Raw genomic sequence first — 14,196 nt, 5'->3', positions numbered from 1 at the left:
TTAAGTGGATGCAAATTGGTCTATGTTGGTGCTGAGGAGCTGGAAGACGGCACAAGAAGGGAGTGACCTACTTTAACTTGAACCTTGTTACATCCTCCTGGTAGCTGCTTTTCCTGATGCTCCCTTTTTTTTTCCAGCTCATTCACATGGAATTACACAATTTTAGGCTCCCTAAGACTAATGGACCAAAACCACAAGTGATGTGTATGAGGGTGCACATTGGTAAGTGTTGGGAGTCTAAGGCTTAGTTAGTCTGCACTACAAAGTTTTGCTGGCAAAGCTATGTCGGTTAGGAGAGTGAGGGGAAAATCACATACCTGTAATCTATACAGCAAAGTTGGCAAAACCCCGTGTGCAAAACCTCTGTCGGCATCTGCTGCATATGCACTGAAGGTTCTGCCAGCACAGCTATACCAGTATTAGCTAGGATGGCAGAGCATTTGTAGTGTAGATAAGCCCTAAGATGACACAACATACTTGCTGAGGAACCCCCACCTGCTTAGACTGACCTGTACTGACCAGAGAATTGGGCCTTTCCGTACTACATGAATACTACACAGTGCATTGCTAGCACTAGCTTGCAGGAGCTCTTTAGAAACCATGTCAGGCATTTAGTAATATTTGTATTTTCTGTTTTCACTGTTACAATTCCCAGTGCATGTTATTTGGTGTTTTGTTTTGTTTTTAATCTAAGATGGACCGGTCCATCTGTTGTTAGAGACTGAGTTGGTAGGTGACTAAAAGCTGGGACTTTTGAAGGGAAGATTCTCACTGTCCTCTCAAGAGTAGCAGGAAAAATACACCCAACAGACTACAGTAAGTGCTGGTTGATAGTGGTTCCAACTCAAAAAATTCCAGTCCTCCACCCTCCCAGCAGGGACCACACCCCAGTCCCCACTCATTGCCCTCCACAGGGACCCTGGGTCTCCTTTGGCCGGGAGTCTCCCCTCTCTCTTACCCAAACTGTGCATGAGATGGTGCCGCCGGATGCCGAGTTCTTGGCCGACTCCCCTGCACGTTACCACACAAGAACAGACTTCCCATGCTCAGGTTGTGACCCACTTGGTCTGGCCACCCCTCTGTCTGGATAGACAGGCAGCAAGGTCAAATCTGAGAGCCATTGAGCCCCGGCGTGCTTGTTTGCAATGCTTGAATGCCATTCACTGAAATTTGGTTCAATCCCCCTCCATCTACACAGGTATGTGTGTCAAATTTCAGTGCTGTTGGGACCACTCAGCCAGAGCAAGGTTTTGGACCGCTGATTCAGTACAGGACCACTGCTTAAAAGTGGTTGGGCCATTCCTCCCCAGACCCACAGCTATGGAACTTACAACCAGCGCAAAAAACCGTGGGTGGATGGGGGCATTCGTGCTCCCTCACCCCCAAATGGGGATACCACATTACAAATACCCTTGGAGAATAATGTGTGTCTCTATCTCCTAATCAGAGAGCTGGACCCAGTGGCACTAAGAGAGGAAAGCGGCTCTGACAACCCGCAGTACTGATAGCTCTGTGATTGTTATTTAGGCATTGCACTATACCACAACTGCCTGTATTGTATTCCTGTGTATCTAATCTAGAGACAAAAGGGAAGGGGTCTGTATGTGGTACTGCTAATAAAGCTTGGGATTAAGCCAACATTATTTCATACCCATGCCTGTGTGTAAATTGTGTGGAATTAAGTCTGAACTAAAGGAAAGCATTATTCAGAGAACTGTAGAAGTTAGAGATGGAAAAGATTTATTTCATCATCTAAAGAACCGTCTTGCCGGGATGGATAGACAGATACTGCGTACTTCAGTGTTCTGACCAAGCTGGTTTTACCCTTTGAGACAAAGGACAAAACTTATGTCCTCAAGGCTTGGTCCCAATTTTCATGTTAAAAAAAAGGAAGTGAATAACTGAGAAAAGTTCAGTATAGCATTAGCACAAGAAATATACACCATTGGCAACAATCTTGCATTGGTAAAGGTCGCATGCGGGGGGATGAGGGGCAGAGACCCACAATGCCTTTTTTATATAGTAATTCTATAAATACCTAATATATATATAATACCTAAATATTTCCATCTGAGGAAAGAGTGCCTTGTCACTGAAGTTGTGGCCCAGAGACCTGGGTTCCGTTCCCGCTTTGCCACAAGCTTCCTGTCTGACCACTGGCAAGTCAACTTGCCTATCTAGGCCCCAGTTCCTCATCTGTAAACTGGGGATAAGAATACTTCCTTACCTCACAAGGATGTTGTGAGGTTAAATGCATTAAAGGTTATGAGGTGTTTAGATGTTATGGCGATAAAGATAGATAGACAAGGGAACTTTCCCTCCCTGCAGGTTGAATAATATTAAACAACACTGAGTTTCTGTAAAAAAACAAAACAAAACTCCAACCCCCTCCCCCCGCCAAAAAAACCCCATTTCCTTTCTACAAGGGAGATGGCATTTTAAAGCCCATAGAAAGGAAACATTTATATAAATGCAGCTCACTTGGCCATTAGGTCCCATGGCTATTACTTTCATGAGGTGTTTGAACAGGAGCTTTCTCCCTCACCAACCAGCCTCATCTTCTAGTCCTTTATTTGCGATGTCACAAATTGTTACTGTGTGATTACTGTGGAAATTCAGAATGATGTTTTCACTGTTTCATCCAGCAAGAGAAGAGATGCTGGGAGGGGAAATTCCTTATTTAAATAAAATTCCTTATTTAAATAAAATATCTCTGCTAATCAGCAAATATGGCATGAATTTATGAAACACAATGGGAATTGACTTTATGCCTTAACTCTCTCCTATCATGGATGTACCTCTTTAAATATTTTCCCTTTTGTGTTCAGTAGTCTTTAGCAAACTGATTTTTATCGGCAGAAAAAACACACTTTGTAGTCTAAAGAACAAAGCGAAGGTAAGGGGGAAGAGGATGTTACCCCTTTTGACCTGAGTGGTCAGCCAATATTCTTAACAGGTTGTTTCCAGTTGGAAGAAGAAACTGAGATAGAGTCAGCGATTTCTTTGATGCAATCCTGTTAATTTCTAAAGAATGTACACAGTGCTGTTTCCCTGAACAATCAAACAGCAGGAGGCAGTTTCTTTGCTCAGAGCTCCAAGCCTTTTTCTAGACAGAATGCTGCCCAAAAGCGCTCGCTCTCTCTCTCTCTCTCATGCACTTCTCTGGTTGTTTCTGGTGCTTCTGTGCCACCTTCTGTGGTGTTTCCGCTGCCTCTTTCCACACATATGCAGTTCCCTCAAAAAATGCCCAGCCCCCTACATTTACACTGAACCTCTAGTAAAACCTTTCTGCCTACATAGCTCAGTTTCAGACCAGCCTTGCATGTGGTCTGTGTTTTGGGTGGTGGCTCCTATTGTTTAGCTATCTAGTCCATAAAGAAGCTTAATTGCTTTTTACATTTATCCTGAATTAAGGGCAACTGTTACACTCACCAGTTTCAATGAGGTTTCATCCAACCCCCAGCATAACACTTTGTTCCTTTTCACTGAAAAATACATCATCTAAAAGCTTTCATTTGTCATCACTGTAACTCGGAGCAAGCAAAAATAATGGTGGCAAGATCATCAATAATGCTGCATTTTATAATCTTCTTGTATCCTTTTAAATCAGCGTAATCTGCCATGTTCATTTTATAGGACTGGGTATCAATATTCTTAGAAGCCCACAGAAGAAAATTAAATCATACTACAAATTTGTGTTGGGCATAAAGGGATGTTTTGGTCAGATTAACTATCCAAATATTTTGTCTCCTCCTCTTTTCCCCCCACTTTGTGACTCTCCAGTATTCTACGTGGCTTCCCTTCTTGCGAGACAATCCTTGGGAACCTTCAGGCTGGGTCCCTAGGAGAGGGAGGGAGGACTTAGTGTGTAAGCTCCTTGGGGCAGGAACTGTCTTTTTGTTTTGTGTGTGTACAATGCCTAGCATAACGGGGTTTTTGTCCATGACTGGGGCTCCTAGTGACTATGGTAACACAAATAATAAACAAACAATAATAATAAGGATCTTTAATTGATCTGAACCTGGAATGCTTCACTGCAGTTCTTACAACATTTAACCCTACTAAAAATGAGTGTGAAATCTGTTCTTAGAATTCATTAATAGATTTACTTCATTCCTCTATTATACAGCAGAGTCACTCAGATGCCGTGGTGATGGGCGCAGTGCAAGGACCTAAACAGAATAAAACTTTGGAAAAAAATGATAAAACAACTCAGCCAAACTATATCTTTAGAAGGCGATGCTACAGGACCCTCTGACAATATTAAATAGCCCTGCTGCCTCCAGTAGGGTTTCATTATCTGCTCTCCTCCCCCATGGTTTTATTGCCATGTTGCTACACTGACACGTGGAACCATGGTCTCATGTCTGAGCATGCTGTAATATTATTCCCTGAAGCATTTCCTCTAGAAATGATGTTTCAGCACCAGGAAAACAGACTGGCTGGTGTTGACATGACATTTCCAGTACTTCTAGGAACTGCGATGCACTGTTGTACCAGGATGTTGGGGATCTGTGGGGCAGCAGAGTGGAAAGGGGAGAGGGTTTTCCTTTTTAATCTCCATTTTTTTTAAAAAAAGACTGATCCAAGTTGTCATTCCTTCCCAAAATATTTCACATAATCAAGAATGTTTTTTCCTATGTTGTTTATCTCTGCTTCCTAGTTACCACCTCGTGACCTGATAACCTCTTTATTTGTGACCTGTTGCCATGGAAAGATATGTGAGGACATAAATAAAAGACCACAAGTTTTCAAACATATCTGGAAAATAGCCAGATATATTTTTACAACTATAGGAAAGACTCATCACTCAAGAATGAGCTCACTATTAAATTATTAGTTTTATACTTTGCAAGGTTGGTATTGAAAACTGTTCTTTAAACAAGTCGTCACCTCTTGTTGCCAGATACAGATAACTAGCTTGGGATGCAGGTAGGGTGACCAGCTGTCCCGATTTTATAGGGACAGCCCTGATATTCAGGGATTTTTCTTATATAGGTGCCTATTACCTTCCACTCTCTGTCCCGATTTTTCATACTTGCTTTCTGGTTACCCTAGATGCAGGCTGATAGTGACTGAATGCAATGGGCAAGTGCAAGACCATTACAGTATTTGGGCATTCAAATTGTGAAATGTTCGGTTTCCCCTTTCTCCCCAGCTGTGAGACTTCTACTGTCAAATACAGAACTTTGCTTTTCCCTTATAAGTTTATTGTCTCAAATGCAGGTATAGTCAGAGCATCTCTTCTTTTTATTTCATTTCCCACTGATAAACTTTTTCCTACTGTTGGACCCCTTAGCAAGCAATTACCAACACATGGGTAAACAACTGCTCACCAGTGTGAGTAAGGGGTTCACAATCTGATCCTATGTTAGGGAATAGGAGAACTATTTCCTCCATTAAGGCCCCAGTCCTGCACTGAGCTTTGTGTAGATGGGCCCCTGCCCCTTACCCTTGAAGTCAAAATAACCCTGTGCATCTGCCAATACAGAGCTCCTTACAAGATCAGGGCCTAAATTAGCACCCCACTTGAAAATGGTAACTTTTAGATTTAGAACGGAATTTGGAAATGCTTAACTTAAAGTTACATTTGACTTTGGGAAAATGTGAGTTCTGCTCCAATGGATAAATGCATTTATATATATATTTTTCCAGTTAAGCCTAGATGCAGGAGTAGAATTACTTCCAATAACGAACATGTAATGACTGGGTGGTACAAACATCCATCTAATTGGAAACATATTTTAAATTAATTTAAATCACTGTTTTTCCAAAGGAAAATTAACTAAAGTAAGGTCATCACCAGGATCTTTTAGCTGAACTTTCCCCACTGAATTTTTAGAGTAAAAGGAAACTCAGATCTGAACCACCTCTCAGTTAGGTTTTCTAAAACCAAACCCCAGCCTCCATGGGCCGCCTTTAGTTTAAAATAAGGATAGAAATTATATGACATCCAAAACAAGCTTGTGAAACACAAACCACCACTGTGTTCCCCACCCTTACTCCTAGATGTTTATTTTCCTTTAAGGCTGTGGATCAGCCTCTTTGTTTTCAGCATACAATTCACTGACTTTATAGATCATTTAAAAAAAATTAAGGATGAAATCCTGACCCTATTGAAGTCAATGCAAGTTTTGCCAATGACTTCAGTAAGGCCAAGATTTCACCCAAGAGCTTTTAAACCATTATTTGGAGGAATTCTGACATCATCATCCATTAGGAGCTTTTTTCTACACAGTATCAAACAAATATTTGTAGTTATTGCAACGGCTTAGTGAAAGAGGACCTGGTGAGGTTTATATGAAATATTTCATACCCAGTAAGACAGTTATGAGGGTTGCCATGGAGAGTTCAAATTTTCAATATATTACAGTGGGATTATTTTTGTAATCCCGCTGGGCTAGGAACTGTCTTGTCATTATTTAGGTGTACAGTGCCTAACACAGTGGAGTCTGGATCCTTGACTGCGGCCTTCACATTCTACCATAATAATGTCAGTTTTTAAAAACAGACCATCTTCATTCACCCCGAGCAGAGGTTCACTGGAACTAGCATTGCAATTTTGTACCTTGCAATCATTGACATTAGAGATTGGCCCAAGATGTGACATTTGGATCTGTTGTGATAATTGGGCCTACAAATTTACCCTAATTGTGACTTCAACTGTAAAAAGTGAGTGCAAGTTCATAAGATGTCACAATAACCTTTAACAACCAATGGTGATGGGAAAGGTATGAAAAAGAGACAGAAAGACTGAACTAATCCAAACAAAAAGACCTACAGCCATCACTCAAGGACTGTGTGTTAAGATTATGTCTGCTAAACAAGAGAAGTGTGGAACCAGAAATCAGTGAGCCAAAATTGGTATGTTGGAAACTAGGCCTAATTGGTGGACAAAATAATGAGGGGATGGGCTATTCTACCCATCACTCCCTTTGTGGGTCCTTAAAGAAAGACTTAGGGGCAAAAAAATGGCTACTGGAGTGAGCTTCACCATCATGACTGCCATGTCCACCACCACCTGTGCCACCAGGCCTGCTCCTGAGAAATGTCCTGACCAGACCTGGCCAGAGAGAGGCCCCAGATGACACTGCCACTTCTGCCAGCTCCAGCTCAATCCCAAACACCAACTGGGATGAAATGGGATTGGACTTTTAACTACAGCAACAGCTCCAGCCCATCTCAGCTAACTGCTTCTCTTTTCCCCAGATTTACTACCAGTTTTGGTACCATCTCAGAGACTGTCAAAAAAGGGATTTTTCTTTCAAAAACTCTTTCCAGCTAAAGGGAAAGGGAACAAGGGCTGTGGTTGAAAACCTTATTTAATACTTTGCATTTCAAATGCTTTAACTGTTTCTCCTTCTTTTCTGTATCTTTAATAAAAGGTTGAAAGAATGTTTAATGGCGTGTTTGCCATGGCACTAAGCAGGTTGAGGTTGCTGTATGCCAAACCCCGAACCTCGTTTAATGCTGTTTGACGCTGGACAGTGAGTAGGTTATCACAGGGCCCCTATATTCCATTTAAATGTATACAACAAAACACACCCTTTTCTGAGACTTTTACTAGAAGACCCAGGCTGGGTGGTGCAGGGAAGGGGAGCAGAGGCACTGCCTGATATAGCTTCTGCTTTGGGAATCCTGTTGGCCAGGATTCCTCGTAGGCAAGCCAGAGGGGATGCACCATGGAAAATATTTTGCTGCTCCTCTGAACTCCTAGGAGCAAAGCTTGTCTCCACCTGTGAACAGCCAGTACTCTCTGTTGACAGCCCGCCAGTTTCAGAGCTACAGGGGGCTGACCATGCTCCTCTTAGGACATGATGTTAGGGCCAGCAGATTAGTCTGTCACTCTCAAGTGCTATATGCTGTCCCCACTTATTCCCAAAGCCATATGCTCCATGGGCAGGGCTCAGCCCTATATGTGTGGCAATGTCTATGTAAAACAGGTGAATAGCACTTATGACTCTGAATTTTCTTGTGAATACTGATTTTCCATCTCAGACTTCATGCTGTTGCAGTTTTACAGACTCAGCAGTTTCAGTGCCCCCACTGTTGGCACAAACTCACCCCTCCTGCACCAATGGAACAATGTGAGATTTTAAGCATTTAGATAAACAAAATAATTTCTCAGGACTAATAACATGTATACTACATAACAGTCCAATATGATTTAGCCTATATAAGATATAAATAGGGGGCTTTATGATATAAAAAGTAGCTCAACACTAACATTTCCCTTATGGAAAAATCATACACAATTGAATAAAACTAATATTTCTATAGGTTTATAAACCATCCCATAGAATTTAATGGAAAATTATTTGCCTCCTTACAGAATTCTATAGGATTTAAAAAAAAAAATACACAAAGGATATAAATTCTCTTTTAAGAGTAATTCACCATAGAAGCCAGTTACGTTTCTACAGAACCTTATTGGTTCTATCCCTATCAAGTGCTACAGGACTTTCCCAAAGGGTTCCCTCCATTATATTTGTTGCCAGCAAAATATTAATACATGAATGATGATATGTTTTTATGAATGAGGAGTTCAAATCATAGGAGCTAAATGGGTGCTGTGGACTGATGGGATAGTTCTGCATTTAAATCTGGCTGACAAAAAAAGAAAAGAAAAGAAAAGAAAAGAAATTGGATCCCAAGTGAAAAAATGAATGTGGTAGTTTTAATCTGATCCCTAAAGGGACATTTTTTTAAATCTCAGCACCTCCCATCTCTGAGCAGCAGTTCCTGCTAAGGAGAGATTTCCATGTGGAATATCCAAACAGATCACGATTTAAGTGCATGGATATTGACAGAGCTGTGAGAAGAAGCTTGTACAGCGCCTGCCTCAAGCAAATGCAATTAGTTTCTCATTGAAACTAATAGCAGATTTTTAAAGAATAAAAAACCTAAAGGAAATCTCCCAGGCAGTTAATATTGTATGGCCAAGAACTCTATCACCATGCACTTGCTTCTTAGTCACTTTTCCCTCTTAAATGTTTTGACTATAATCTACCTGTTCTTTTATTTCACCAGTGAGATTTAAAATAAATAGGAGACAATATATCTTCAAAAAAGTGATTTTATCTGTAGGTTTTAAATTTGCACCTTTTGGGTAACTTACATTGTGTTAGGAACAGAGACGGAATCTTGGGATCCAGCCAAGCTCAAGCTGCAAAACCGGGATCCAGTTTTAAACAGACCCAAATGTAGGCTGGCTGAATCGAAGCTTTTAGTAGGGGGGCCATCTCTGTTTACACATTCATAATAGCAGGAAAGAGAGAAAAAAAAAGATAGACACTTGCCATATAAAGAGGAAGCTAAAGTAACTCAAAGAAGAGCCATAATCATAGTTCTCCTCAACTTTCCCCTCACCTTCTAGTGGGCAAAGGAAAGCCTAGCTGATTAGAACGGTAAAACCTATTAAATGGGATTTCCAGTGCCCTGGCTCAGCTGACAATTAATCTGTTTTGCCTTTTGCCTGTCAGGGTTTTTCCATGCAGTGGGCTCTTGTTTGCTATGAAAGTCATCTGAGTATTTGTTAGTGTCAGAGCCAGAGCCAGATGATGTTTATTCTGCTAACATCCAGTTGGAGTCCAGCAGCATTGGACGAGGTCAGGGATATATTTATAGAAGCAGCTATACATCAGGACTCATTTTCTTTCCCTTGCACTAATCTACCTAAGCTCATCCAAAATAGAAAGAAACATGCAGACATGCAACTAATATACTCATTGGGCTGGATCCTTACCTGGTGTAAATTGGTGTAGCACCGTAGAAGTCAATTGAGCCACATTGATTTACACCAGCTGAGGCGCTGGTCTGTTATTATGAACAGGGAAAGCAATAACAACAATTTTTAAAAAAATCACGGTGTGTAGCAAAACAAGTTTTCAGTGAAAAATTACCAGCCACCTATTCTGGGAACTGCTAAATGTGCAATCAAGTACTGTTCCTCCCACCCCCTCAATTGCTAGAACATGTGAAAGTTGGGCTGGATAGGAAAGATCCAGTCAATAAAAGTAACAAAAAGACTTAAAGCAACATCATCATTTACCTGAGGAAACGGGGAAGACGCTGTCGATGAACGAAGTGTGAGATAGAACACAGCAGAAAAAAAGCTGAAGATAAAATCCCAAAGCTATTAAACTGAAGACAACCATGCTGGCTGCACTCTGTAAAATTCCAACTTAGAGATGCAGGTTTGCTCTGGGGATCTCTCTCTCTCTCTCTCTCCACTGTCTTCTCTATATCTATCTTGCTTGCTCTCTCTTCCCCTTTCTCTGTGTGTGTGAGAGTGTGTGTTTGTATGTCTCTCTCTCGCTCTCTCTCCTTCTGTCTCTCTGTGCCTTTAGGAAGAAAGAATGCCAACCATTTCCCATTAAATCTTCTCCTTACACTAGACAGGGTTATATTTAACTCAAGCAGTGGATCAGATGCCCCCACCATGCATATTAGCTATTAAAACCATGGTGTTGGGGATTCTGTTTTTGTTAGCAGACACCAAAAGGCATTTTACATGATAATAACAAGGAGGAGGAAATTGAGATATTGTAAACTGAACCATAAACAGCATCCCTCATTACTGACAACCAGACACAGACATCAAGATAGGGAAACTCCCAGTCTAGTTTACTTATCATCATTTTGCAGTTCAGTTTTTGCATTACACTAATTTTGGACTGGGCCATTTCACCTTTGGCTGATATGATTATGTGTTAGTTAATTATTGTTAACTTTCTCAGCACCGTGCAAATCACAGGGGAAGACATGGTTCATGCCAGAAGGGATATGTCTACACGGCAAAGGGAAGGTGTGATTGTAGCACAGGCAGGCATACCCAGGTTAGCTTTAATCTATCTAACACGGGTAACAATAGCAGTGTAAATGTGCTAGCACAGTCTTCAGCATGGGCTAACAACCAGAGTGCAAGCCCTCCACTGGTCCCTGGTTATGTACTATGGTTTCTAGCCAGTGCTGAAGCCCCTGCCACCACATCTACGCTGCTATTGTTACCCATAGATTAAAGCTAACATGGGCATGACTACCCATGCTACACTTGTACCTTCATTTTGCAGAGTAGACAGACCCAAAGGAGTTTATCATTTAAGATCCTGGTTCTGCAGAAGAATCCTTGTACTAGGACTCCTGATGAGCATAAGGGTCTGCAGTGGCAATCCCTTTACAAGATCAAGGTCCAAATTAGGTAGCTGGTCAAAAAACACCGTGGGAGCTTCCCATGCTGCAGAGGAAATGTTTAAATAATAATAAAAATATTTTTTTAAAAAAAACCTTGCCAACATTTTTATGAATAGGCCATATCAGGCCATTTGACCCACTGCGATGTAGGCTGGAACAGGGAGCACACGGTGCCAACAGCGGCCACTACTTTACTGAGGACAGCATAGCTCCGAAGTAATACAGCAAGTGAGGCTACATCTGCACTACAGCTACAGCTGTGCCACTGCAGGGCCATAGCGTAGATGCTTCCTACATTGATGGAAGGGGGTTTTCCATCTATGGAATTAACCCACCTCTCCAAGAGGTAGCAATTAGGTCGAGGGAGAAAAAATTCTGTTGACCTAGCTACATCTACCCTGGGGGTTAGGTTGACCTAACTACAGCACTCTGAGTGTGAAATTTTTCACAGCTCTGAGCAACTGTAGCTAGGTCAATATAATTTTTAAGTGTAGACCAGGCCTCCGTGCAACCTACAGTTAACTCTTTCAGTGCCTCCCATCAGTTTTCTCCCAATTTCTTTTAATGGGGAATTCTGCTTAAAAATTAATATTACAATATGACCCCACACCTCAAGATAGTTTTGTGAACAACCCCCTTCCCTTTTATGGAACAAGCAGTTTAAGCCTATCCTGCCTGAGCTAGGTAAACTATTCCTGAGCTAAACCTGGTGTCAAAGGGACATTCTAATGTGTCAAAGAGAGCAAAAACAAATCAGGCAAAATACTGCTACAGAAAACATGTCCACCCCATAAATAAGGTGAATATGGAGATGTTTGCATTTAAACACAAAGGGGCCTTTTCATCACTACATGGCTTAGGCGGATTTAGTTCATTATCATCACTAGTTATTACTGAAGTTGTCACTGGAAACTCAAAGGTAACATCTGATCTTCAGTCTGCCTAACAGCTGAAGTCAGCCAGCCAGCCAGGCCCCATCAAGGCACAAGTGCTGAGATTTTGCTTTAATTTTCATTAACGGCCCAGTCCTACTGAAATTCATGGCAAAACTCCCCTTAGTTACAGTGGGAGAAGGATCAGGCCCTTTGAAAATGAAATGGTGAAATTATTTGAGTGGTTAATAAAAAAACAGCACTAGGTTTGCCTAAAGTCTTTCCCCAGCCCCTGCATTACATTCAGTGAAGCTCCTCAGTCAAATGGTTTACTTCCCCAGCCACTCTGTTTGGGCTTGATCCAAACCCTGCAGAAGTCAATGGAAAGCTTCCAATCATGCTTAATGGGCTTTGGATCAGCCCCTTGATGCAGTGCTTTGGCAAGGTTTGGGGGTTTCATACAGTTAAGCCCCCTATCTATCACCCAAAGGGCAATGAATGCTAAACAGAGATCTTTCCCCTTTATCTTATTGCATCTGCTGTTCACTGGTATGGCTAAAATGCATATTAAAAGTGATTCATAGACCCAGCCACCACAGTTATCCCATAACCTTTTTTACAAGCCAGTTTTTTCCATGCAATGATGTTACAGAAGAGACTGAACTGGATGTGTGTTTTACATGATCCATATTTATATCTTGCCTGAAATTTCTGTTCCAACAGCAGAACTGCTGTGCATAGACTAGAAAGTATATTATTTTAGGGGTATTTCTATTTTTAAATTCCATTAGCTTCAGGCAAACACAACAGAACCCCCAATCTTGCAGACCCTTACTTAGGTGAGGTACCCCAGTGGGACTAGAAGTTTTGCAGGATCTGGCCCAAATAAATTGTTCCACAACCATGACCCTTACCACCACTGCAAGCTTCAGTCTTTTGATCCGTTATGGTGGGGTATATCAGTATTTTTATTTCAGGGAATAAACTGGGACTTCAAAAAATCCACATTTGATGCTATATTAAGTAAATGTCAAAAATCCAACTAATCATTACAGGCAAAAAACAACACAGCCACTACCTTACCTGCTCCAATAGCTGTCTATTGCCTTTTTCAGCCCAGAGCTAAACTCTTGAAGAGAGAGGATGGTGGAGCCCTATTGATCAGTCCTCCCATGTAAACTGAATTTATGAACCTGTCCTTTCTGTGCAAGAATTAATGACAATTCAATTAAAGAGAAGGCTTCTTCCCAGTCCCATCTACTTTCAGCTGGCAGCTCCTTCATCTGCAGGCCAAAGGAGAATGAATGCACCTAAAATAAACCATCACTAATCTCAAAGGCCTGTGCAATCAAAAGTTTAATTAAAGAACAAAGCCAATCAAGCCTTTTCAGTTCATACAAATGAAAGATCTTCAGCGGTGTGACTGGGAACAAGACAGAGTATTAATGCAATAATTTAATATGCCTTTATGTCTGCAAAGTAAGCAGTACAGAAAAAACCTATTCATTTAATTAGAGGAGAGCTGGAAAAGATAATTTTAATTATGTTTTCTTTGCAAAATTTGCAAAATATTCACATAGTATTAATTTAATGCTAGCCATTTTTAACAACAAGAACCTGGTTTTAGTTTGTGTGCGCGCACAAATTAGGTCCATTTACCAACATGGGTGTTCACAGTTCTATGATGAAGCCAAAATTTCTTTGGGAAGATATTACCTGCAGGTACAGCCCATCAAAACCAGTTCCGGAAGTAAACAAGGTAACAAATGAGAAAAGCAAAGAATGGTCACAACACTTCCCTGCTGTTGTGTTTAGAACCAAAGGTCTCTAGAGACAAGGCAGAAAAATTAGCTAACTTTGTGATGAGCTAAATCCAACTATATGGACAAGAAAGTTCTGGCTTATTCCACATCTCTATAAACACTGTTCATCAACTGACAATACAGTCAGTCGATTAAATACGAGGTAGCACTACTAAGTCTTCAGAATACTCATTGGGTGAACACAACCTGAGGGCAGGGCACTGTTGCCTAATAACTTCTGAAAGCCACAAGCTTTAAAAATTAACCGCTTCATGGGCATCACATACTTCAGAGCAGCCATGTCCTCAGGTGTAGATGTTGCCAACCTC

General features: G+C 41.2%; 1 protein-coding gene across 3 annotated transcripts in view; it reads right to left on the bottom strand.

Moving 5' to 3' along the window:
- The window catches only part of COLQ (collagen like tail subunit of asymmetric acetylcholinesterase), a 67,411-nt gene extending 56,929 nt beyond the window's left edge, over nt 1-10,482 (bottom strand). For 2 of the 3 annotated variants that reach the window (XM_074943313.1, XM_074943314.1), the window contains exon 1: nt 10,052-10,482. In XM_074943313.1, the coding sequence (XP_074799414.1) occupies nt 10,052-10,157 (106 nt within the window). In that variant the 5' untranslated portion in view covers nt 10,158-10,482. The remainder of the gene's footprint in view (nt 1-10,051) is intronic. The other variant, XM_074943316.1, reaches the window with a different exon arrangement.
- Between the last annotated feature and the right edge of the window lie 3,714 nt (nt 10,483-14,196).

The sequence above is a fragment of the Natator depressus genome, chromosome 2, assembly GCF_965152275.1.
Source record: "Natator depressus isolate rNatDep1 chromosome 2, rNatDep2.hap1, whole genome shotgun sequence".
NCBI lineage: Eukaryota > Metazoa > Chordata > Testudines > Cheloniidae > Natator > Natator depressus.
This window is presented reverse-complemented; position numbering and strand designations above follow the sequence as displayed.